Source organism: Homalodisca vitripennis, chromosome 4 (genome assembly GCF_021130785.1).
Source record: "Homalodisca vitripennis isolate AUS2020 chromosome 4, UT_GWSS_2.1, whole genome shotgun sequence".
Classification (NCBI taxonomy): Eukaryota; Metazoa; Arthropoda; class Insecta; order Hemiptera; family Cicadellidae; genus Homalodisca; species Homalodisca vitripennis.
In genome coordinates, this window is record NC_060210.1 from 130,014,149 (window position 1) to 130,041,752 (window position 27,604).

Here is a 27,604-nt window from a genome sequence, read left to right on the forward strand (position 1 = left end):
ATAATCTAAATAAAAATATATTTTAAGAATTAGTGCAGATTGTTTATACCAGTTTATTCATAAAAATATTTCTATGAAATATAAATATTTTATATTTTGCTTACAATACTTTGATAAATTTTCTTTCATGCATACAAAACAATCAGGTAATACAGTTTTTTTTGTTAAGCCTGACCGTTATTTGGAAGCAACGAAATATATAATTTTATTTTAAACATAGGTCTGTGGTAAAAGAGAATTGGATACAAGCAAAATATAAACATCAACTGCGATGTGTGTAAACTGTTGATGGTTTTGAAATATCAAGCAAAGAGAATAACAACATAATAACAGGGTATAAGCAATTTAAAAAATATTACAGATTTTAAAAGAAAACTTAATTTTAAATTTAAGAATTATATCAGATTATTGGTTTTAATATCATACACATTGTACATTTCTGACTTACTACATTTTAAACTCGATTTAATATTAAATCTGCTCAAATCAACAGTTAGACCAGTGTTGTAGTTTAAATTAATGAAATCGCTGATTTTGTTTTTTATAAAAAAACATAAGTAATATATAGTTATTTTAAAAGCGTTAATTCATAAACTGGCATCAACTGTGTGAAAAGATTGCAATGCATATATAAAATTGTAATACTAATCTTAGAAATGAAATGATAGACGTTAATTTTTATGGAGAGGCTGGTCTCTTTCGAATCCTTATTCTGCTCTTCCTTATGTGCCATTGGCCTTTACGAGGATCTTAACAAAGATTATAAGGAGAAGAATCGATACAGTACAAGACCCACAGAATGGTTTAAAATCTTACTTCAGTGTATCTTGCCATTTGAAAATAGATGTCGGTTTTGTTTTGAATTTTGTTGGAAACTAAGGATTTTAGGGGCTGACGAAGCCAAACTTATTGTTTTGTAATTACGACATCTATCAACGGCAATCACTGATGCCAATTGTTATTCAAGACAATTATATGATTCAAAAAATAGCAATGGAATGTTTTCAAACAATTGAAGTGGTTGTAAAGTTCCAGGCTTTGTGCTTGAGATTGGACGAATGAAGGGAAAGAATTTTCAAAGGCCAGCCATAGTTCTAGGTTATTGATCATCTAACGATTATTATTATGCCCATCGTTACCCGGGAAGACCAGCTTATCCGTGTGGCCTTACACTTACTTCCTGGTCTCTTGTAGCTGTTGTCTTTGTCTTACTAAATCAATTCTGACTCTTCTTCGTTTGATTGGACAGAAACATGTCGTCATCACAATTTATTGGTGGACCCTTTTTATTTAGGGAAATACTTCCAAGATTCCTCGGATAAACAGGCTCCGTGAAACTCATTGCAACCAAACGTGACTGGAAATATTAAAAAACATCTCAAGATTTTTTGATATTAAATTTGTGCCCTTAAAAAAATAGTTATGCCTATGATGTTTTTTTTAATTTTGTAATCAAGTCTATTTACTATACCTTTTGTATGCCTATTTTATAACCAATATTTTTTTCGTTTTCATAAGTGTGTTTCTCATAAGAATAAATATTATAAACATGTTTCTCTAACGCTCAGGCAAATCCCATGGCATGCTCAATCATCCGAATCCAATGTCCCTTATGCAGGAAATGAGGAATTCAAGCTAAAAAAAAAATTTACAAGTCAATTAGGTAAGTTAATACTCCACAAACCAAATTTATGCAATCCACTCACCATTGTAGCTTCTTTACCATGCAGAGGATAGTTGTACCGAAAAAAACATTCTATGATCTTTGAACTGCGCCCGTTTACCTCAAGGGAAGAATGAAGGGGATTTCAAATAATTATCGTTTCATTTCAATCCCAAGGAATCATCCATGTCATTTTTTTTTAATTCCATGGGTCACCTAAATATCCTCTAGGATTGTCGTAAAGAAAATGTGGAAGTTGGCCCCAATGAACTTACGTTATCTGTAGTTCAACATTTGGAAACATGTCAGTGTTGGTTAAAATCTTAAGGATCAGATCACACGTCCCGTCCAGCAGATGTATTGGTTCGAAATATCGGATTTAGTTTAGAGGGGATTTTCTTATACTTGAAATTAAGAAAAATAGGTTTTGATCGATGTTATATGTGTTTATGTGACACATAGTTTCCCCACATAGTTCCTGGTGCCTCGTAAACGAGGGTTGTTTGTTATTATAAAGGACAGTTTACTTTGTAATTATTTTGAACAGTCTCTATACATGTTGATACTCAGATAAATATCCACATTCTCGTTAACCTTATATACTCAGAGTTTTGATTATTTGAATAGGCATCATACCTAAAACCTTTTCCACGGATTCAGATAGGTTAAGTAGTATTCAGATCTAAGGTCGTGAGGTCTACCCAATATAGGAATAGGTTTAGTTGTTTTTCTATTTAAATAAACAAAACTTGTATAATTTTTTTTTTACTAATGGTAACGAAGATGTGAATACTATTGATAGGACTGGTTTCAAAATATCTTACAATTTTAGACAATAAACAAAAACTGTCCTTTAATAATAGCACATCCTACGTTGACTAGGCACTGAACTATGTGGGAAAATAAGGCCATCATGTATGATTATTTTTTTTATATTACAATATTTCCCATCTGTTACTTTGCACCTGCAGCTCCGCTCTCCCCTAACCACGTTTTACTAACATTTTTCAAGACCTCGACAAACCCTAAAATATAATCAAAAAAAACACACCAAAGAGTAGTGGTCGTTCTTAATAGATGTTTCTCTACTACATTCCTATTTAGCGTGAAATTTCACATATTAATATGAAAAAATACCATTTTAAAATGCGAAAACTAGATGCTCAGACGATTAAGTTTTTATAAGTAATTTGTTTTAAACATATGAATAAAAAACCCTAGATACAGAATTTGATAAACATTGCTAATTTAATAGTCTGCAAAAACAAAAATACCACATCGTACCATATATATAAATTGCACTTCACTGTAAGTAGTAATCCGAGGTCAAAACCCACAGGGCGTTTCCACTATAAAGTCTGTTTGTGGAATGAAAGATAGATATGACAAATCAAGTTCGAGACAATAAGTCATAGTTGCCTATCTTTCCATTCAATTTTTACTACCATGTTCAAAAATAGAGCCTCGGTATGAGGCCAGGCAGCATCCACACTAAACAAACACCAACACTTAAAACTGTTTCCAGTCATTCACTCAATTTCACCATTAGAAGCGTAACTTACCAAAGAGTTTCCTTTTGTATACCTATATTCAATTTTACCTAAGGTTTACGCTGACAATCTCCGTAAGTAATGTTTGTATTTATGATAAAGGTTGAAATTTAAAGTGGCATGGCCACAGAAGCCTGTTTTATGTATTTTTTGGCTCAGAGTTTCTGTAAAGTAAGTTATATACACATTCTTGTATATTTTTTTTTCTTTTAGTCCGCCCCTTAAAGCCTGCCGGTCCTCGGTGGTCCGCTCCATAGTTTTTGCCTAATGGGCACGGATTGATTCTCCTTCTGCTTTTACAGGTCCAACTGCTTCACTGTCTAAGTCATTACTGGACAATAGATATATATAGAGCTTAATGTAAATATATGTACACATAAATTTTAAGGTCTTTCAAAATTTACATAAGAAACACTTCTCGATAAGTTTGTTTAAATAACCTCTTAAAATACTAAACACACGAGCTATATGATTTGATGGTGTTGTTGTTGCAGTTTACACCTCTGTCGTAAAACGATTGCTTACCCAATTAAATTCTTACAACTGTAGCCTTAATCGGTGTTTTATATGTGGGCGAACTATCCTAAAAAACAAACAGCAGAGATCTTAAACCCAGGAACAATATTGTGGACGGAGGGTTTAAGCTCTTTTCCACCGGTTATAGGCCGAAACAAGTTGGTTATGTACACCGGCCGTGTAATGGTTAGTTTCAATACAGATTAAATCCACGCTTTTTGTCGTTTATACAAATTTTATATAACACATATACCGTTTTAGTCAACGTCAATGATGCTAGAAGAAAAATTAGAACTAAAAAATATATTACGTTTCATATTAACCATATGTATAATTTTTTCTTTACGCGACAAAAAAATTAATAATTTAACAAGTTACCTCATACCTGCATTAAATTATTAATAATATTATTTAGTTAAATAATATTTCATTAGTTATATCATGATTTATATTTTTCATCAAAATGTATTTCCCACGCTCATAATGAAGATGATAATATTACTATCAGTTGGAGGAGGAGCGGCTGCCATACCCGCCTGCGCCATTGTCCATAGTGGACTAATACGGTCAGTGGCAGTAAGGTAAGTCTCGACCCTTTTCATTGAAATGACAATGTTTTATTTAGATCGGGTCGTTGGGCCAAAACGGAACCCAGTGGACTAATCGAACCTCTATATAAATTATTAAAACGGGTCGTTGGCCCAACGAAACAGTGGCTGTTTTTTGTCCAATCTGAAATACCCCCTGCATTCTCACAAACCCGCCCCTTCGCCAAAAATTCCCCCTATCATACTCCTCCGTTCCCGTTCTCTTTTTTTTTTTTAACCTTGTTACCTGCCAATACCAAGGGTCGTTGCGCTCCAACCGAACCATATATTACGCTATTAGTATTTGTGAGTTAAATTTTTTGGATCGTTGGGCAACGAACCTTGATTGCAAATTTACTTGTTTTAAATTGTTGGAAATGAATACGGTTCGTTGGGCCAACGGACACCATTTTATGTTATGTTTTACTTTATGAAAACAAAATCGGTTCCGATGTTTACACCTACTGATCGTTGGGCCAACCGACCCTCTTATTTAAGAACTAAACTTAATGTTTGGGTCGTTGGGCCAAACGATCGGGTGGAGAGTAATCGAACCAGACCCCTGTTTACTGCAATAGGGTCGTTGGCCCAAACGAACCATATCACACTATTAGGTATTTGTAAGTTAAATTTTGGATCGCTTGGGGCCAACGAACCCTTGATTGTAAAATTTTTACTGTTTAAAATTGTAAAATACGGTATCGTCTGGGCCAACGTACCCATGTTTAGTTAATGTTTTACTTTATGAAAAACAAATCAGTCCGTATTACACCACCGATCGTTGGGCCAACGGACCCTCTTATTTAAAAACTAAACTAAATGTTTGGGTCGGTTGTAGGCCTACACGTATCGGTGCGAGTCAATCGAAATCCGGGGAACGGACTCGATTACTCCACTGATCGTTGGCCCAACGACCCTCCCCCTAGAGCGACAGGATAAAACTTGCTTCGGCCTCAGCTATTCGGCCGTCAATTCATGTCGACCGTGCCACAATCACCACGATTGCTCCCCCAGGAACCAGCAAACCAGTCCTCGTCAAACTCACCTTCATAGAAGATGGCTTTGCGTCCGTGAATTTGCCAACACGAGTGACAAGCCACGACGCGTACTGCCATCGACAATGTTATCACCAATATTCCTAACACAAACAGTCTCTGTATTTAAGTTCTGCGATCTCTGATCACTTTGCGCAGGAAGTCGTGATTCATGGATGCAAACTGGAAAATCAAAATCCAAAATTTAAAATTACTAGGGCAATTACTTCCCAAAACATTTGCCACCTGAATAGATGTTTAAAAACCGAGTCTTGGGAGTCATTAAGTGGGTGTGGAAATGTCGATGACATGTATCAGTCATTTAGTGACACCTTCAGTCACTATCTGGATGTTGCATGCCCGTTCAGGAAAACAAAAAAACAGTAAAAAGCTGCAAAATTCATGGATAACTAAAGGAATTCTTATATCTCGAGAAAGGCTCCAATTTCTTCTATAAAATCTTCACCAATACTCAAAATTATGATTTCAAAAATGTTTTTTAGAAGGTATCGGAGAATCTATAAGAAGGTCATAAGAGCTGCGAAAGCCTATGAGACATCAATAGAGCCTTGGGTACCTGTGAAAATTTTTCCAAAACGGCTTGGAAAATAATTAATAACTTTTCTCGAGATGGAGGTTCCAAGAAGTGTTCCAAATCTATTGCAATCCAAATTAATAATGAAATTGTTGAAGATAAATTAAAAGTGGCAAACGAGTTCAACAAATACTTTTCAACCGTTGCTTTTTACGAATTCGTTATTTAAGAATCCTCAGTCTCACGGAGAAGAGACTGGGGGACCAGTTGCGTCCATGGCTTTGGCTCCTGTGTGTGAAGACGAGGTAGCACGTGTCATACAGAGACTGAAATCAAAAAAGACCGGTGACGCCAATGGGATGTCAGTATGGCTACTCAAACGATGCTTCAAGCATATTTTGAGTCCTCTAACAAAATTGAATCAATTTTTCGTGGGAGACTGGAAGTTTTCCATCTCTTTTAAAGACGGCCAAGATCACCCCAATTTTTCAAAAAGGACGATCCTTGTCTTACAAGCAATTATCGTCCAATATCAATTCTTCCAGTTTTCAGTAAAGTTTTTGAAAAAACTTTTCTACGAAAGGCTTGAAAGCTTTCTGGAAGAATTCGAAATTCTGAATCCAGAACAATTTTGGATTTAGAAAAAACAAATCCACAATTGACGCTGTGAACAACCTTTTGGACAATGTTGTCGATGGTTTTGGATAGACGAGAGCATGTGCTTAGTATATTTCCTCGATTTGTCCAAAGCCTTTGACTGCGTGCACCACGAGACACTGTTGCAACCAGTTGGAGAAATGTGGCATTTCGGGGGTGTCCCGCACTTATGGATCGGTTCTTACCTTAAGGATCGACATCAGTGCGTGGAGATTTCGAGCGTCATTTCAAACAAAATTAAAATAGCCCACGGTGTTTTCCTCAGGGTTCTATTCTTGGGCCTCTCCTGTTTTTAATTTATGTCGGGCGGATTGAATACAGTTATCCAGCATGGAAAACTGGTTCAATATGCCGATGACACGACTCTTTGTTTTAAAAGTAAATCAATAGAAGAACTAGAAATCACCTCATTCATGGAACTGAACACTTGCATTCAGTATTTCACTGAAATGAATCTGAAAACAAATCAGTCAAAAACAATCGTAGTAAATTTCGGCCTTCGTCAGCATGATCCGAGTGGTGCCTCCGGCCGTATTTATAGATGACGACCTTCTCGAAGAAAATAACTCCACAAACTTTTTGGGAATGATTCTAGACAAAGGACTGACCTGGAGCGATCATGTTGACAGGGTCTGTGCTAGAGCTACCTCAGGTATATATGCTTCTGCGCAATCTAGCAAAATTTTGTTCCCCAGAAGTTTTAAAAATGGCCTACTATGGCCTAATCCATGCTCATTTTGCGTATGGGATAAGACTTTGGGGAAGTTGTGCAAAAAACAAAATGGAGCGCGTCTTTAGACTCCAGAAAAAAGCTGTTAGAATCATTAAAAATTTAAATTATAGAGAGTCGTGTAGGGAATCTTTCGGGGAGTTGAGATTGCTGACTCTGCCTTGCCTCTATATGTTTGAGGTGATCGTGTACTGCAGATCAAGGTTTGCACTTTGATTCGTGGCGGGGACGTTCATCAATATGAAACTAGAGGCAGGGACAACTTTCGCACGCATCAACACAGATTGACATTAGCGCAAAATCTACCGCAAGAAGTTGGTGTCAGAATTAATCAACAGGCTCCCTGAAGAAATCAAAATTTCCAATAATCAAAAATCAATTTAAAACGCGTCTCAAGCTCCTTTTGGAGTCCAAGGCTTTCTACTCTGTTGATGAATTCATGTCAAGCCGCTGGGATATTTGAGATTGCTTGGATCTGAGGTCAATGCGATTGTGACCTGAATGATTGCAAGAATTGTGAGTGTGAGGTTGTGTGAATGTGTGGATGATCTCGTGTAAATGGACTTATAAAAACTGTTGACGATTGCGATACGATGTAAAAATTGTTAAAAGAATGCAATAAAGAGATTATTATTATTATTATTATTATTATTGATGTGTTCTGGTGATATTTTCCTTAAAAGCCTCACATAAATTAAAATAAATCATTGAAATGTTTGATTTTGATATCAAGGAATAATTAAAAACCGGCAATATAAAATAGGCAAAATACATCAACAATGAATTTATGGATTGCCAATATTGTGTTGATAATATTGTATGTTGCAATCGAACTCTTGACAGAATCTTTTAATAAGTTTTGTATTTATATTTTCCCGATCATGGCGTTCAGAACACAAAATTAACTTGATGAGATGCATTACAATTTTGATTTTGACCACACAACCCACAATAATTTCTTATATACTAAGGGAATAATAGGCCAGTCGAATTTGCCATCAAAACAGCGATTAGGAAAAAAAGAAATTAGGATATGATATGACGCTATGTTATAACTATTTTGTGCTATACAGATTTGATTCAAATTATAACCAATTGAAATCACGTCCCTGGCAGAAGATGCAGCTGACTGGACGCTGTGAGTAGTCACGCTGATCGAGCCGAGTGCCGTCTGGCTTGACAAATTGATTGATCCGATAATTGACTTTAAATTATTGCTTTCCATTTCCGGATAATCCTTGTGCTGCTTCTGGCAAAGTATACACCTGCTGTGCGCATTTTTTTTATTCTTATTAGGTTTGTTGCATAAATTTTTTATCAATTATACATATATTATTTTGAAATTTTTATGTATAGACCTAGATAATTAAAACACATATTAAAAATATAACACTTTGTAAATCAGTGTATTGTTTTAGCAGTTTATTATAATATAATGCAACTTTTGGGTGGTCACGTAACGAAAAATAACTACTGTATCCAGTTACACATGTGAATAATATTATATGTGCAGTTTCTCTGTAACCTTTATTAGATGTTGTCGTGTCTGGCAATCCAACTAGTTAGTGCTCTTATTTGTTATTCAAAATGTTTAAAAAAGATTTAAATATTCATGCAAAAAACCGAAAAACAATAAGTTTTGCCGTTTGCAGAATTTTCAAGTTAGAATACTAAACTGTGTAAAGATGAATGTAGCACCCATTCACGCTGAGTCTCGTAGTAAAAATACAACGCATTTTTTTATGAGAAGGTATATTAGGTATAAGCATTTAGGAGGTATATAACCTTCAAAGCTTATCACATCTCTTTTCTTCAATAACAGCCGATTCAAGAATATTGAAATATTTCAAGCTCACTATGGATAGCCACTGTGGAAGAAGACATAGCTAGTAACTGTGATTAATAAAAGATGTTTCGGAACCATGCTTAAAAAGAAGAGGTTTACAATTACCAATGTAATGTATATTTGCTAACTTTATAAGTTATTAATTTGTTTACGGTAAACTTTAAGGTATCTGCAGAAAGTTACACTGTGGAAGAAGATATAGCTAATAACTGTGATTAATAGAAGATGTTTCGGAACCATACTTAAAAAGAAGAGGTTTACAATTACCAATGTAATGTATATTTGCTAACTTGCTAACTTTATAAGTTATTAATTTGTTTGCGGTTAAACGTTAAGGTATCTGCAGAAAGATACACTGTGGAAGAAGATATAGCTAATAACTGTGATTAATAGAAGATGTTTCGGAACCATACTTAAAAAGAAGAGGTTTAAAAATTACCAATTTAATGTATATTTGCTAACTTTATAAGTTATTAATTTGTTTACGGTAAACGTTAAGGTATCTGCAGAAAGATACACTGTGGAAGAAGATATAGCTAATAACTGTGATTAATAGAAGATGTTTCGGAACCATACTTAAAAAGAAGAGGTTTACAATTACCAATGTAATGTATATTTGCTAACTTGCTAACTTTATAAGTTATTAATTTGTTTACGGTAAACGTTAAGGTATCTGCAGAAAGAGCATTATCACTAAGTTGTATTTTTTTTTATTCATTGTTATAGAGTCCTTCAATCATAATTATAGATCACGTTCAATAGTCATTCAAGACTATAAGGAAAATTACTTCTGTAATACAAAGAATAAAGGTAAAAGTAACTTATTGTTCTCATGAGTCGTAATGTTGACCAGACCTCGTAAACACGCAGCGATAGTCGAAGGCGAATTCCTTCTTTATTCTTTAACTCCCGTGATAAAAACCCCATACTTTATTGTTATTGAGAAAACAATTGAACAAAGATTTTTGTTTTTGTTCCAAATGACACGCCACGATAACACTGGAAATGCCGGCATTGATTTTCATGTTAGTGTCCCGCTTTTGCTCGATTTTTGTGCTCGTAGCTTGTACAGCGACAACTCCTAGGTGCATTTACTTCTTACTGAACTCAAAGCCGTTTTCAGGCATTTAATTTCTTTTCTTACTCTTTTTATTTCTATTTTCAGGGGGAGCCGATTGCCGCTCGTTGTAGGTTTCAAGTTCATGTATACTTAATCGTCTTCTCAACTGATACATTTTAATCCTCGAAGCATAGTGTTATACATTTTGTTTTACATATAACGATGGTAAATTTCCGAAATGCTATCATCCTTTCAAACCTTCAATCGTCCAAAACAAAACCTTGAACAAAGGACAGGCTAGAACAGTTATCTGCGGAGATAGTATTCACAATATACCAAATACAGCATTTTGTTCTGAATCTATCGGAGAAACAAATGTTAAAGCATCCATATTAGTTTCTGGGGAAGATTTATTAATTGCGTTAGCACCCTGCAAGTATGAATATGAGGAGTGGCATTACCACGCTAAGGGCTTCAAGGTTAAGGTGGAGAAAATCGGTCGTGGTATTCATTTGCATCCTTGATCAGATTATGAAGGTTCCTTTGCAATTCCTTTGAAACATTGACATCACCTAATTTTGGGGTCATTTTTGTTTTATTTTGGGTTTATGCTCGAAAAAGTAAGTTGTGTTAGTTGAGATAGCTTGATTCATTTGAATGTGCTTCGGTTTACCAATGACTGCGGCTGCTGCTGAATAACGTAAATACTGCCTTTTCCGACCTGCCTAACGCAAAAATAAACTAGCACCTTCTCTTTGGATTCTTCTTTTGCTTGGTTTGACGTTTTAAAAACTGCAAAACCTCTATAAATAAACCGGTACAAAATAGTAAAAAAGGGACCAACAGACGTAAGAAACCTATTACGAGATCCTTCAATTAGGTGTCCGCAATACCGGCTATTAGCTGTACTACGTGCATTGCATACCAATTATGAGTATAACCCGGTATTGGTTGACTTCTGTAGTACAAATGCTCTTTAAACTTTAGACCGAAAGATTCTTTGAATCAAAAGGATTCTATGTACAAAGTTCAAATTCTCTACGACCTTTAAATCAAGGAGATATCGCGATAAAAACACTATTTTAAAAAGATTCTGTCAAAACCTTTACAGTTATCACCTGTTGTCACAGGTTGGCTCTGTTCCCCTGTAACATTGTTTTCCTAAGGGTCACTAAAAGTTATTACATTTTGATTTAACATTATGCATAACAATAGTTTTGAAATATATACAAATAAAAGATTCAGTATGAATTCTTTTACTTTTCTAAGTCAGTCTTGGCGAGTGTCAGCTGTTTCGGAAAATCACGAGTAGAGGCATATAGACTTCAGTAACTCGAGAATCCAATTGCTACCAGAGCTACAGAGACTGCATGATGCAGGGAGTTCTTTTTATCATTTTACTAATTTATTTTTATGTTTATATTATTACTCACTCTTGTTTATTTTATATTGGTCAAAATGAATAATAAAATAAACAATAAAATCAATCAGGTCAACGACAATAACAGTACAACAGTTCTTAATGAGTCTTATCGCTCCTAAGCATTCAATTAAATAAGGTGCGGATTAATGTATTAATGTATAAAGCGTATGTAGCTTGAAGTAATTAATCGTGTCACATTGCGTGAGGGTTGTGCAAATGTATAAATATTGGCGTGTGAAATGCTGAAGACACTAAAAGTGCTAAAGGTGTGTATACAGTTGTATATAATTCCGCTAAGCTCTCGTTTACTATGTTTATCGCTTTAAAACAAATTAGTTTCAATGTACACGGCATATTGTAGGAGTTTATGATAAATTTTAAGAAAGTATTGCATTTTTATTCTTAAATAATCTATCCCCCAAATATTGGATAAGGATACATTTAATTAACTAAAAAATTAACCGAAAAAAACAAAAAATAAAAAAAAGGCAACCCAAATTTAGATGCGTCACTGAGTTTACAAACAGGTAGACAGACTTTGCTAGTGTTCGGCTATGAGCATTAAAGTTCAGTTCTTGTCCATTAAAATGAATCTTTACTCCGAAGATATGTAATTTATAAAATGGAACTGTTGAAGAACTAGAACAAATGGCCGAATTATATTACTTATAACAAAAATAATAGATTTCAGTCAAATGATAGCAGGATAAGATATTATTATAAAAAGGTTTTTCACTATATTATTACGTTGTTATTTAGTATAAAAAGCATTGGTGTTTGATACAGCCGCACATTAAATAAATTACAGGTATCTAAAATTAAAAACACATATTTTGTTTCAATAGGACATGTCTGATAACCTACACAGTGGCACTGAAGTAACACTACAATCTACGCTGTATCGTGCACTCTATAACTCACGGCTTTGACAACCGTTGCGTTGTCGCTGTTATTTATGTGTAACGTGTCAGTTTTGTAATGAATAGTTTTAAATAAAATTGTCTCGATTTTTTTTAACTGTCACATGTCCCATGCTTGGTGAACTTTATACGTAGCCTATGTAACAGTAACATATTGACGCTTTAAGGATACCTTAAAGATCTTATACAATCCTAGAAACCCAATCGTCTGCTAACAGAAAAATTATACTCGTATTACACTGAGTGCATAATTTTAAAAAACTACCGAAAAAAATCCTCATTTGCTGATTGTAAGTAATGTAATTTCCATGACATTTCTAAACTATTTGGAAAAGTATTAGAACTGTGCTGATTACTTATTCCATCCATTATTCATATGGAATATGGAATGTTTGGAAACGCTTTGTTCTACAGATGCAGTGACGTCACTGTTTCCAACGCTCACTGCATCGCTTGTCTCTCTCACATTCACAGACGCCATTACAGCACCAGAAAGTTGCATGCATTGTTTGCGTTCATAACCTAAATCACAATTTCCCTTGAGTGTCTTGCCGAGTGTGCAATCTAGCCATCAGTTTCCTGGGTACGGAACTGGTACTCATTGTCGGTGATGTGAAATAGGAACTTGCTTTGTTCAGTAACAAGAGGTGCTGAAAAGTCTTTTCATTGTTACTGTCACATGCACTAACGCCTGTCCAGGTCAAATTGGACATTGAGCATTCATTCAAGTACTACAATGTAGTCCTAACTTTTCTAGGAAAAATAAAGATTTAATTTATCCACCTTTAAACTATTCAGTCAGTCGAGCAGACAGTGATAATAATAGAACGAAAAAAAGGTAGAAATGTACTGGATATTTTCTCCGTTGGCAGAAATCAATCCAAAGGATTTATGATATATGAGATTATCTAATATTTCTTAGTCTAAAAATATTTATACTTGTGTATAAAAGTAGTTTTAGACATTTTAATTCCATATAATTGCAATAAAAGTATGTTTATTCACCCTTAAAAACTTGTGTCCTCTCAATAAAATGTGATAGTCAGAAGTGAATTCCAATTTAGCAGACCTCATTAATTGTTGTAAATCAATTTACAATTATATAGTGTTACCTTTCAGTTTTTCTTATTTTAAAGGTAGGCATAATTTTGATTTAAAATGCAAGTAATTTATGTATCGTTATTTTAACTATTTGTTAATGTATGTTGTATTGAGTTCGGATTCCACATATATTCGAATATTCACTTCCTGTCTGGAATTCCTGGAGGAAATAAGCATACCTTTGTAATCTGGTAAATTTTATTCGCGGTATTCCGTTGTGCCGTGAAATAACGTAACAGGCATTTTATTGAAAGTAATTAGGTCGAACAAATTATTGGTAAATATTATGTTCTGCAGTAAACACGATTGAAAATTCCTCTCAGTCATACTGAAGATAATTCTATCCAGTCTGATTAAACTTTTTATGTAAAAACCTATGGACATTCTCATTTATAAATCATATGAGACATCATTCCAGCCACAGTATGCAGTGTGTAGTGGCATAAACAATTTTGCTAAATTCACTATTAATGTCGGATAAACAAATAATGTACGAAATCACAAGCCATTTCATCTTTAAAAGTATTAAAAGCGGAACTATATTATTATGTTCCTTTGAAACAAGAGAAGTTTCAGAAGAATAAGACCGTTTTTAACTTCCTCGCAGCGGAAACTACTTAAGAGTAAGATCCGTAGTGGGCAAGTAAGCAGAACATGGTTCGGAATCAAATGGAAGTATATTATTTATCCATTCACAGCAATGTTCTTAATTCATGTGATAGTATTAAAGTTAATCTATCTAAGTTAACCTTAATTTTTTTAACTGGTAATTTGAATTCCAATCTATAAGATTCCAAACGCCAGAGCAATCTGAAAAAGTAAACATTTTTCCAGGTTAGATAGAGATCGTATTTATAAAGCCCATTAAGTGGAACTAACAAGACTTATTTACATTATTGGTTGGATGAAGTAAAGTAATTAATATTGAGTATCACTTAGCCTTTCGTAAGATTATACCAATAAATTGTCAATTGAATTTATTAGGGACAGACAGAGCAACAGATAATGTGGTTCGGTATACCTTTTATGTTGAGATGTATTTGTTGTAATTTAAGATGTAATCCCTTCTATGTTTATACTTTAGGAGGAGAGAACCAATTTGAACTGTATAAGTAAGTAAGTAATAGTACAATATAATACTATAATTATACTAATATAGTACTAGTACAAGTATATGAAAGAAATCGATCGTCAGACACGCTAGAGCTGATGGAGGTCAAAATGGGAGGTATCAAAAGGGTTAAAAATGTAACACGATAATATTTTCCTTTCGTAATTTTGTAATAGCTCGATGCATTTAAAATCGGCCGTTAGATTCATAAATTATGAATTTAATATTTAATAGTCGTTTTATCACTTCAGAAAAGAGACTGAAATTGTTCAGACACACAGGGTCTGTATGTGGTTAGCTGGTGTCGATTTAAAATTTATTTACATATATAACTGCATTGATTTTGAGTATGCCAAGTTTATATAAAATATTATGTGAAAGAATAACATCGTAGGCTGACACAATTTCGATTTTATTTCTACGGGAAATTTATTTACTCGTATATATTTTAGAAAACGTAACAAAATATATATTTCATTCAAATTAATTCTTATGATAAATTCATTGGTGAATCTGCAATAAAAATAAGTTCAATTTTATACTTAAAATAATAACTATTACTCGTACTTCAAGTAATATACTTTTGGAATATCATTGTAATTCTATTTATTTTTGTTACTAAATGCTGTAACAACTTATATATTTCAGAGTTAAGAAATGTTATCGTTAAATTACATAAATCATTTTAAAAGTGAGAGTATAGAAATGCATTTACGGAGAAGTAAAAACATTAGAAAGGTAAAACTAAGTTCTTTATTCAAATAAAATATATTTTAACAGTATTTTTTTTTCTTTTATTGGGCATTAAAAATAGTAATCTCGTCAAATGTGCCTGAAAATTTAAATATTTGTTCATGAAATCGTATTCGACGATGAAAACATTGATAGTGTGAACTATGAACAACTATAAACCAAGCGGTCAATAGAGGAAATGCCCGGGACAACCGATAACGACATAACGCTGCTGTCATTACATCTTCTAAGTTTTCCGGTTCACACCAAGTCGAATTGATAACAAAGTTAAAAACAGAATTTCAGATAGATAAGAAAGCATTATTATTAACCTTGATTAAATCACTAGCTTTTGGACATAATGACTGGATATTATATATAATACCTTTATTAAATACTTTGGCTATAACATATATACGAAAAACTATGATAAACTACCCGTCTCGAGAGTACATAAGTATTTAAAATAGCTCAACTTAAGATAACAAACTTATTGCATAATCAACTGTTTGGTCACATTTTTTCAATTCTTCTCCTCCATAGGAAATTATTCACGTAAGGAAGAAGAATTACAATATTCCATAATGTAATTTTAGGACTACCCTTCTCACAATATTAAAATAGTTTATCGGACCTCCTGAAACTTACTTCCGGAAGGCGAATGAATTAAAATGATTATTCCTGGTTATTTTCTAATTTCATAAATGCACTAAAATGAGTTTTTAGCACGGAGCGGTTTTGCAAATGTTTTAATTTTTACGCAGCTTGCTATACGGGTTTACGATAAGTTGAAAGACAAGAGAGAAAAAATAATGTGGTAGAGACACTTTTCTCCTCTCTTTATAATCTTTAAAATAATAACAAAATGAGAAAATAAAACACGTTTTACATTAAAATAATTTGTTATTCTTACATTAACTAAATGGCTATTAAAGAATAAATTTTTTATTATATTGAACATTTTTGGGTACTTACCTTACTTGAGCCGGTAAAAATTGTAGAAAACAGATTTTAATGTCTGTCTTCTATACACTTTTATTTGGGTTATCAACAATCAACTTTCAGAAAATATACAAAAAGGATAGTAAATCATTTTTAAAATACTTGAATTTGTATCGTAATCTGTGGTAACGTTTAAAATGATATACTACTAAATAGTTACTATTAGGTGTGTGTGTGTGTGTGTGTGTGTGTGTGTGTGTGTGTGTGTGTGTGTGTGTGTGTGTGTGTGTGTGTGTGTGTGTGTGTGTGTGTGTGTGTGTGTGTGTGTGTGTGTGTGTGTGTGTGATTTTTATGTGTGCGATAGTAATAATAATAATTTATCGATAGATTATAGGTATTCTTACAGGTCTTACTACTTCGAGAAAACTGGAATAGGTTTTTTCCTAGCAACCAGCCTAATTTTTAGCAACCAATTATATACTAAAATAGAGTAGAAACTACAAGGCGTGGATCAGTTATTTCTCTTTCTTCTGCTGCTTAGAGTAAACATTGCATTTAGCAACAATTATACATTTATAAGAAAGAGAGAGAGATATAGCAGTATTTCCCAAATATTTTGTTACAACACAATCAATAAAAACATTTTTAATTTTAATTTGAGCACGGTTATTTAACATTGACCGATTTAAAATTTCAACTTAAATATATTACCACTTATACAATTTTATACTGTGGTAAAGACATCTTGGAACCAGTTTTGATTGCAAGGTATAACTTCTGTAATTTAACAGTCATTCGTTAAGAAATAATTGTAGATGTTTATTAATTCAAATTTAATTTTAGTAAAATAAATTATTTCACTACTAAACGGTCGTTATATTTAGCTATATTGGTTTATATAACGTTTATAACTGCACTAAAAAACTAGTTTCTGCATGTCTTACTTTGATTTCTTTGATTACTTTGATACTTAGATTTCAGAGCTAACTAAAATCAAGCCTGATAAGCGAAGGCATTGTATTGTAGCATTGTGTTTATTGTCATGAGTAGACTTGTTGGGTGTAAGGGGCAGATAGGCAATATAGATACAGAACTGGCTAGCTTGAACAGTTGGTCCTTGGCTCATTAGCTCAAGTCTAATCTTTTTTCTGTTCCATGAAAAAAATATTTGTATTAAGTTATTGAATTTTGTAAACTTTTTTACAAACAGCTAACACAAGATACATGTGGCTTTCGGTAATTTTTAGCAGTAATAGTAAAGAAAAATATATAATTATTGTAAGAATGTATTAGAATAATATGATTAAAGAAGATTTCTTACAAATAAAGCGATGCAGTAAAAAAATTAATACTGAATGGGTGATACACTTTAATAGTGCTTAGAACCATATCATCGGTACTTATTATTTTACATATCTTATCTTCAAGATGTGATCATATTATATGCCAATATAGTGCGTTGCATAAATACATTTTATAAAGATATTGTACACTCACCTATTGAAAGTTATTTCAACTTTTATAGAGTACTGTAAAGTATATCTTCATCGTCGTATAAATAATAAAAAGTAATTGGTAAATAAATTAACAACTCAAAACCTATACTACGCCTTTTAATAACATAGATAAATCTAGGTTAACGTTTTATCAGTCAGTTTTCTGTCTAAGAGTTGAAACACACAACCTGATTTATCTTTTAATCGATAGAGAAATTTTTGTCGAGGAAGAAATTGATAGTCAGCCAAGCTTATTTTAGTGAAGGTTGAAATGGAAGGGTATCAAAATGGTTGAAAATATAAAAAGATAACTTTTTCGGATCATATTATTTAGCTGAACCTATTTAAAACATATAACTAGATACAGACTTTAGAGATCTACATAAGGTTTGCTGGTGACAATTTAAATATTATTTATGTATATGACAGTTGGTTAAAAGTACGTTAAGCTAAGAAAATTATAATCTGAGAAAAAAGTTGTCATTACATATTTTAACTCTTTGGATACCTTCCAATTTTTACCTTCACCAAAACTAGCGCAGCTGACGATCGATTCCTATTTTCAGAAAAAATTCTGTACCAATTTCCAGAAAATAAGTTGCGTGCATACAATGTAAATTCTTAAGTGCTGTTATATCTAATTATAAACTTTATTAATTGAAAGTAAAAACTTATTCAAAGTATCAATATTGATTAAGATTATTTGTATTTTAAACAACGTACAAACGATGACAATGTAAAGAATTGAGTGTTTTGTAGACGTCTCTCTCTAAATGAAGAGGTCGCGGGATAGAGACGGGGCAGTACACCAGTGGCGGCCCAGCCTCAGATGGTGTAATATGTTATTTATGGCCAATTTGTTGCTTCGTCTTGGTCGATTCCACACTGACTAAAACATTCTCAACATTCTGTTTGATACTCAACGCCTCAATATGCCTCATGAGGTCGATTTACCGTGTAACTTTCAACACCGTATATTTGTGTTTGCTTTGTTATGGATCAACATATTTAATTAAGCGGTTGAGTTTAAAATATTAATTAATTAAATATAACTAAGGTGAGCATGTATATCTGTGCATGTGGGTGAGACGCTTTAACTATGATTCAAAGTACAGTAGGGCGCAAAATAGAAGCTTGCTGGTAAAGCTTGACTTAATATTTTATGAGAGGAGAGATTTAATTAATTTATGAAGTTGCTCTGAAAAATATTTGTTCTCAGACGAAAAATAATATATAATATAGTTCTTAATTTTGCACTACTCTTATAATATTTGGTCTATATATAAAAGGAAGGATAAAAATCAAGTAGTATATGATTCGTATAAAGTATGAGTAGGGCCTAAGTGGTCAGTTTTATTCAAGGGTCTGAAATAGGGACGTTTACCCCCATTATCCTACTGGTATCTATATAGAACACCTTTTTACGGTGTATTTACCTGTTTTATATCATGACGGTCACTAAACTTCACATGCAGACGTGTTTTATTAAAGTGTATTACAAAAGTTTAGCCCACGTTAACGTGTTAAGTAATACAGTTGCCCAAACATGTTTATTTACAATAAAACATTTATTCTTCAATGGCCTTTAAGTTCATGTAGCCTCTCAGCACAGGCCGCAGATAAAATATCTTAACTGGAAACATGTGTTGTTTTTCTGTTTTAATTATTATTCTTGTTTGTTAAGATTGGAGAATGAAAATAAAAGAACCATCAGCCCATTATAATAGGATTGCAATTTGGAATTATGTTATATTTTGTGACGTGTTATTTTCTCAACACAACCATTTACTGTTAAGAATGGACACGTATCGCATACCCTAGATGAGCCCTTTTCAGCGGGTGATTCGATCAGGGGTCTAAATTTTATTCTTTGGATTTTGTATGGCAGTTGGTGTTTCAAGATATATTGCTATCATCCTGAACGGTGGTGGAAACGTTCAAGCATTTGTTAAATCATCATTACCAACTGGCCTTGAAAAAATTAAGGAACTTTGAATAAAATGATGTCGATCAAATAAGATATTTATCTATTATCTATTAAAAGAAAACACAAAAGCGTAATACCTAGATCGCTATCTAAATCCAAGCTACCTCAAATCGCATACACATGGGATGTTATGTTAAATAGTATGAGCAAAAGTACTATCGAACACTGAAGAACATATATTATGTATTGGTCAGTATAGTATTAACAAGATTAAGTAGAAAGTGTAAGAGAAATAATAATAGACTCAGAGCAATAATCTATTTGTTAGGTCCGTATTGCACGACATAGGTTAAGTAAGAGTAGTATAGTAAAGTAAAGAGCCAATAATACCAAAGTACAAGGTTAGGTCAGTATTACACGAAACATAGGTTAAGTAGATAGCAAGTAAGTAAAGAAACCACTAATAACAATGTAAAGGGTTTTGGTTCCGTATTACACGAACATAGGTTAAGTAGATAGCAAGTAAATGTAAATGAACCAATAATACCAATAAAAACAATTTAATGGTTAGGTCCGTTATCGCGTGACGACTGAGATTCATAGTTAAGAAAGTACTTAAAGAAAAGAAACAATAAAACCAATTTTAAAGGTGTAGGTCACGTATCGCACGAAACAGTAGAGTTAAGTAAGATAGTAAGTAAAGTAAAGAACCACTAATCTAAATTTAAATTTTAGGGGTCCGTAATTACACGAACATAGATTATGTTAGATTGTAAGTAAAGTAAAGAGCCAATTAATACCAATAAACAATTTTAAAGGCTAGGGAGTATTACTGGGGGGGGGGGGGGGGGGGGGGGGGGTGCTTCACACATCCGCGACCGGTGTCAACGGACCGACCGTGGACATCGACCGCTCGGCTACCGTTACCCCCGACGAAGACCACCAGTCCGTGCTCACCTCCGCTACTCTCGTCACACAGTGCCACCCCCCCCCCGAATCCAACGCAGCAGTCGGCCACGACGCCCGGGTCCATGCCGCGCAGATAGCATGCACACCACACAACAGAGCAGTGACAAACGTCTGCGAAATGACGATCCGACGTCCGAGGTGATGACAGGGAACCACAATAGGAAACCCAGGTGCACCACACGGGAAACACGCACCGCGCCACCCCACTAGCCAGCGAGTGCCGCCCAGCGCCCTAACGAAGCCAGCCCGACCCAGACAACCCTACAACACCGTGGCCTCACGGCCCCCCTTAGCGACCCGAAAACAGGCACCCCGCCTACTAGCCCTTCCCATTAACGGGCACGAACCCCTCGGATCAACGCCGGGCCACACCAGAACAACGAAAAACAAAGCGCAAACCGGGCTCAGTGCCATCCTGGGCAACGGCATCAGCCGCCCCTCCCGCCCTGCGGGACCCGGCCACGCCCCGCGGCGAGCACCCCCGCGACCCCACACCCCGTCGGCCCCCCCGTGTTCCGCCCTACACGGGCCCCCTACGTGCCCTCCGTGCCCCCAACCATCCGCCCAGAGCCACACCCCCGCCGTCTCCTCCCCCCCGTGCCGTCCGCCCTCCCCCCCCCTTTCGCTCCCGCCCGCCCGCCCGCTCGCCCCCGGGCCCCCGCACCCACCCCGCCCTCCCCCCCCCGTCTCCTTGCCCCACTCCTCCCCCGGCCGCCCCCGTTCTCCCGCGCCCCCAGGCACCATCTTCCGTCCCCTGCCCCCCGCACCCCACCCTCCTCCCTCTTTCCCTCCGTTTTTTAGTACTTATCCCCCCGCCTTGCCCCCTCAGTTCCCTCTTCTCTCTCCGTATTGCACGAAACATAGATTAAGTAGATAGTACGTAAAGTAAGAACCACTAATCTTAAATTTAAAGGTCTAGGTCCGTTATCGCACGAAAATAGATTAAGTAGTAGTAAAATAAAGTAAAGAACACTAATACCAAATTTAAAAGGTTAGGTCGTATTACACGAACATAGATTAAGTAAAATAGTAAGTTAAAGTAAAGAGCCATAATACCAAATTTAAAGGTTAGGTCCGTATTACACGAAATAGATTAAGTATGATAGCAAGTAGGGTAAAGAACCAATAATACCAATTAAACAATTTAAAGGTTAGGTCCGGTATCGCACGACATAATTAAGTACGATAGTAAATAAAGTAAAGAACCACTAATACCAAATTTAAGGTTAGGTCCGTATTACAGAACTAGATTGAGTAAGATAGCAAGTTAAAGATAAAGAACCATAATTACCAATAAACAATTTAAAGGCTTAGGTCCGTAATTACACGAAACATAGATTAAATAAGATGAGTTAGTTAAAGTAAAGAACCAATAATACCAATAAACATTTAAAGGTTAGGTCCGTATTACACGAAAATAGATTAATATGATAGTTAGTAAAGTAAAGAGCCATTAATAAGCAATAACCATAACCAATTTAAATGTAGGTCCGTATTGCACGAACATAGATTAAGTAAGATAGTAAGTAAAAGTTAATAGAAACCACTAATACCAAAATTTAAATAGGTTTTTTTTAGGGGGGTCCGTATTTCACGAACAAAGATTAAGTAGGCCTAGATTAGTAAGTAAGGAAAAAGAATACCATAGAATAATACGTTATAAGTAAAATTTCGTGGTTGGCACAACTTATAAAAACGATACAGAATATTAATGAAAGGTTAATTATGTATAGTATAGTAAATTTGATAGTAATATATTACAATAGCAGAAGAAATCGATACGTCCGTAATCTCACGAACAAGTCGGCAAGGGAGTGAGGGTTAAGGGATCTCGGTGCGCAGTAACGTCTCTCGTCGTGATGGATTGTGTAGACTGACCTCTCGTCCTCTGCTGGCGTCCGTCTGACGAGTTTGCGTTGTAGCGCATGCGCGAATTATCGTTCATGCGCAACCCGTCAAGCTCGGGCGAACATGTCGTGGGCACGATAGCTGAGACCAGACTTGTTTCATTCGATCCCGTTTAATCTTTGTTGACGGCGAAAACTAATCCCACAATAAAATGCTTGAATGGACGACCCAAGGATAATAAAAAAAATGCACTGTACTTTTTTAGTACCTCACAATTTTATCCTAATTTATATGAAGTAATTGAATTAAAATGATGGTAACGCAAACTTTGAACGTTGTCGGGCACCATGTTGTAAAAATACACAGCCTGCATTAAAACTTGAAACACTTTACAAAACCGCTTCACGCTACAAAGATTGATTTTAGCACGTTTATGAAATAACCAGGAATTACATCATGTTAACTCAACGGACTACAGGTAGTATCTGCCCAGGTAGAACGATAAATTCTGTACACACCATGATTAGCGAAATATTATTTAATAAAATTATATATATATATATATATATATATATATATATATATATTATTTTATTATATTAATAATAAAATATAATACAATTATATTACGAAACTTGATCTTACTAAAATATTGTTTCAGTATTTCCGTAAATATTTTCCTAAGAAGGGAAATATGCCAAAAACTGTTGTTTATGCTCTGTGTGCAAAATTGTACATACGTTGAGCTATGCTAGGTACTTTTGTACAATCCTGATACGTAATTTCGCATAATTAATAGCGATGGGTTTTGGCTGCTTTAGTTATGCTCTATTTGTCACTTTGTCCATTATACATATTATCTAACCGAAGTTGGTCAAAGTGAGTAAACATGTTTATGAATCAATTTATTCCTCCATTATGTATATTATCTGGTTGATCAAAGTGATTACTTTTGTATTATACATTAATCTATCCAGCCGTATGTTAGCTTTATGTAACTTAACTTAGGTTTATTTAGGTTTGGTTAGGTTATATTTGGTTTGTTTGGGTGGGGGAGTTAGATTTGTTCAGGTTAGGTTACTTTACAATGGGTTAGGTCACGGTAGGATAATTTAAAAGGATATTTTATCACGGGAATTTCTCAGTCATCTTGACATTATTACTTTGAACAACTTGATTGAACTATTTTTCATGATCTGGTCAAAATGATTACTTCATATTAGTATAACTATTGTTACTTTAGCCAAATTACGTTAGGTATTATACAAGGTGTTTGAAAAGTCTGGGTACGGCTTAATATTTTACAAACCATAGCAGATAACATCTACAAACTTTGCACAGTGTCATATGGCTATGTAAACTATTTTTCCTTGCTATTACCATGACATGCCAACCATGGGGGGACGGCCTACAAAGGAATACATAGAAATCTTAAATGAAAGCACGGGTCGAGTGATAACTCATTTGAAAGAGCTCACTTAGTAGAGTTGAATGCCGCAAACCGCATCTCAAAAGGTTATCCAATCAGAAATGGCGGGTTGTTTTAGGTACACATGTGGAAGTACATTAAGCGCTGCTATTTCTGACTGGATCGTCGTATTCTGATGCGGTAGGCGGCGTTTCACTCTATTAACCAATGGTTTCACTGATTAGTATTAATAAAAATTACAAAAAAATTAAAATTCAAAATTAAGTGGTAAGTTAACTATTTCACCAACAAAGAACAATGGTAGAACTTAATTAATTCATAAACATAAAGACGACGAAGCATTTTAGTTTTATTTATTGTGTTATAAATTATGACATAATTTAATTTATGAAAAAATTTAATTCAAAAATTAAGTGGTAAGTTAACTATTTCAACCAACAAAGAACAATGGTAGAACTTAATTAATTCAATAAACATAAAGACGACGAATGCAATTTTAGTTTTATTTATTGTGTTATAAATTTATGACATAATTTGCTAATTAAAAAAAGTCAGTGAAAACACATCGGTTAGTAGAGTGAAACGCCGCCTACCTCATCAAATACAGTCAGAAGTTGGCAGCGCATAAGTACTTCACAATGTGTACCTAAAAAAACCCGCCATTTCTGATTGATAAACCTTTTGAATGCGGTTTGTGGCATTCAACTCTACTAAGTGAGCTCTTTCAAATGAGGTATCACTCGACCCATGCTTTCAATTTAAGATTTCCATGTATTCCTCTGTGGGCCGTCCCCCCATCGTTGGTATGTAATGTAATAACAAGGAAAAATAGTTACATAGCCATATGACACTGTGCAAAGTTTATAGATGTTATCTGCTATGGTTTGTAAAATATTAAGCCGTACACAGACTTTTCAAACACCTTGTATAATGACTTGTTAGTCATTAAATTAATGTCACTTAGATTAGCGACTTTGGTCATTTTACATAATGACTGACGATTATGTATAATTATTCTGTATTAATTTATTTTAAGTATTAAGTACATGGAAGGATAGTATTGCTGTTAATATGTTCTGTTAATCCACATAAAATGTTGCATATATTAATATATCAAACAATTCTAGTTAATCATTAATCGCACGAAGTGTACAACTTTCGTAATATTCTTATTTTGTCTTGATAAATTTGAAGATTCTCATATTTTCCCTTAATTTGAATTTTTGAGCCGTTGCTTATAGTACCCAGCGTTAGAACTAAATGCATTGCTTTAGCATAAAAACCACACTATATAACAAATATTCTATGTCCAATTTATACAGCTCATTAATGGTTTATCTGTATAGTTTTGGTGTTGACAGTTATGGTATTAAAATACCAATCACCATAGTATTGTTGTAAGGTTACTGCAAAAGTATCTCACTTGACGACTGAAATAATACCTTAAAGAAATTAACCCAAAGTCGCTGTAGAAGCTTTTACTTCAAAAAGGAAAACAATACAATGAGAAATGGTAAAATGGGCACGAGATAGACGAATCTGAAAAATATTTTTTCCAATTGAAATCAACGAAGTTTTTTAAGCTGAACACGATATGGTTTTGGTTTAAAAGAGAGCAAGTCAGCTGGTTGATAATGAGGAAGCTATACTGTAAGTTCCCGTTTCATGACAGTATCGCTTCCACTAGAATTATAATAGTACTAGGTACTCTAGATCTTATTTGAACACCATTATCTAGCCTAGTCTGTAATATTACTTAATGGTGTTATCTGCATAGTAGATGAATACAACTGGAATTGAGAATTATAGAGATATAGACCATTGAAACAGAATGTGTACACTACAGCATAGATCAGTAAATCATTTAAAAACGATCTGTTTTTCTTCTTACCAAGATATGAGTGATAACATATTAAAGATACATAACACACACACACACACACACAAATTTGGTAAAGTTTTTCAAAGGTAATAAGAGAGAGAGAACATGGAATAATCGAGAAATATGATACCTGCAATAAATAATAACATTAAATCTTTAAGGAGCTTGGAACCTCTGAAGCCCCTTCGATCACTGATTGGTCAGATCCATCGGAAATACCTCGTCCAATCACGATACCAATCACATTTATGTAGTCAGATATGCATTACTAGCTCTGCCAGTTCTGGTTTGGCATCTGTTGAAAGAATAACTGTCTCAGTAGAGTAGAAATATCTCAAGTTGTTAACTGTGTTCTCAATTCGGCGTGGCGTAAACCGGAAAGCATCAATCTATGTAATAATTACAGCATCGTTATGTCGTATAGGTTGTCTCGGTGATTGCCTCTACGGAGCGCTTGGTGTATAAGTGACCATTTAACATGTATTTTCCCACTACGTCGAGGAGCTTCCACAACGGGAAGCTGCAAACAGACATTTCATCTAAATTAAGTATGTTCTCAATTGATCGTTTAAATTTTTAATTTAGTTTTGAATACCTACAAAGAATAAATTGCTTGTGATTTCGTACATTATTACTTTTATCCGACATTACTGTACTATTGAAGTTAGCAAGATTTTAATAGTACTCCTCATAATGTGCCTGGAATTATCTCATATCGTTGATAAATAAGAATATCCTTATCTTTTGTTTTAAAAGTTTTTAAATAAAACTGGATAGATTTATTTACAGTACGACTAAGAGGCATTTTTGGTCGTGTTTTCTTCGGTAGGTAACGATTACCAATACGACCTAATTACTGTTAATAAAATTTCTGTTACATTATTTCATCGACACAACAGAATACCGAGAATAAAATTTACGTGATTACAGAGACATGCTTCTTTCCTACGAAGATTTCATTGTTATGTAATTCCAGATAGGAAGTGAACACTAATATCTGTGGGATGCAAACTCAGCACAAAACATCAACATGTAAATAAAATAATGATATTTGTTGATATTGAATCTCAGAATTATGCCTACCTTTAAAAGAAGAAATATTGAGAGATAAATACTATCTAATTGTGAATTGATTTACAATAAATTAGGTCTGCTGAATTGGGATTCACTTCTGATCATGACATATTATTAAGAGGACACAAGGGTGAATAAAACCCCTTTAATTGCAATAATATGGGATATAAAAATGTCTTAAACTACCTTCCTACACAGTTATCAATATTGTTGGACTAATAACACAATTTATTGTATAATATCATATTTTGAAAATCCTTTGGATACAATTTTGCTAAAGGTGAATATATTCAGTGCACTATTGACATTATTTCGTTCTCTTAGTGCTCTATGGCTGCTCAAGTGAACAGTTTGAAGATAAATAAATTATCTTTATTTGTGCTGGAAAATTTAGGACTACATTTCAACACATAAACCTGAACAACCGCTGCAGCGTTCTCAAAGGAGAATGAGAGAATCTACAAGAATGAATTCTCAATATCCGACTTGACCTTGACAAGCGTTAGTGCATGTGGAAGGGACAATAGAGAGAATTCTACGATTCAGCATCTCTTGTTACCGTTTTGAATTGA

At 34.2% G+C, this 27,604-nt stretch overlaps 1 protein-coding gene across 1 annotated transcript in view; it reads left to right on the plus strand.

Annotated features, from left to right (window-relative positions):
* Nucleotides 1-21,676, plus strand: part of LOC124361190 (proline-rich protein 36-like) — a 33,512-nt gene extending 11,836 nt beyond the window's left edge. Inside the window, exons 6-7 of the mRNA XM_046815230.1 lie at nucleotides 5,155-5,421; nucleotides 20,948-21,676. Of these exons, the coding sequence (XP_046671186.1) occupies nucleotides 5,155-5,421; nucleotides 20,948-21,676 (996 nt within the window). The remainder of the gene's footprint in view (nucleotides 1-5,154; nucleotides 5,422-20,947) is intronic.
* The last annotated feature ends 5,928 nt before the right edge of the window (nucleotides 21,677-27,604 follow it).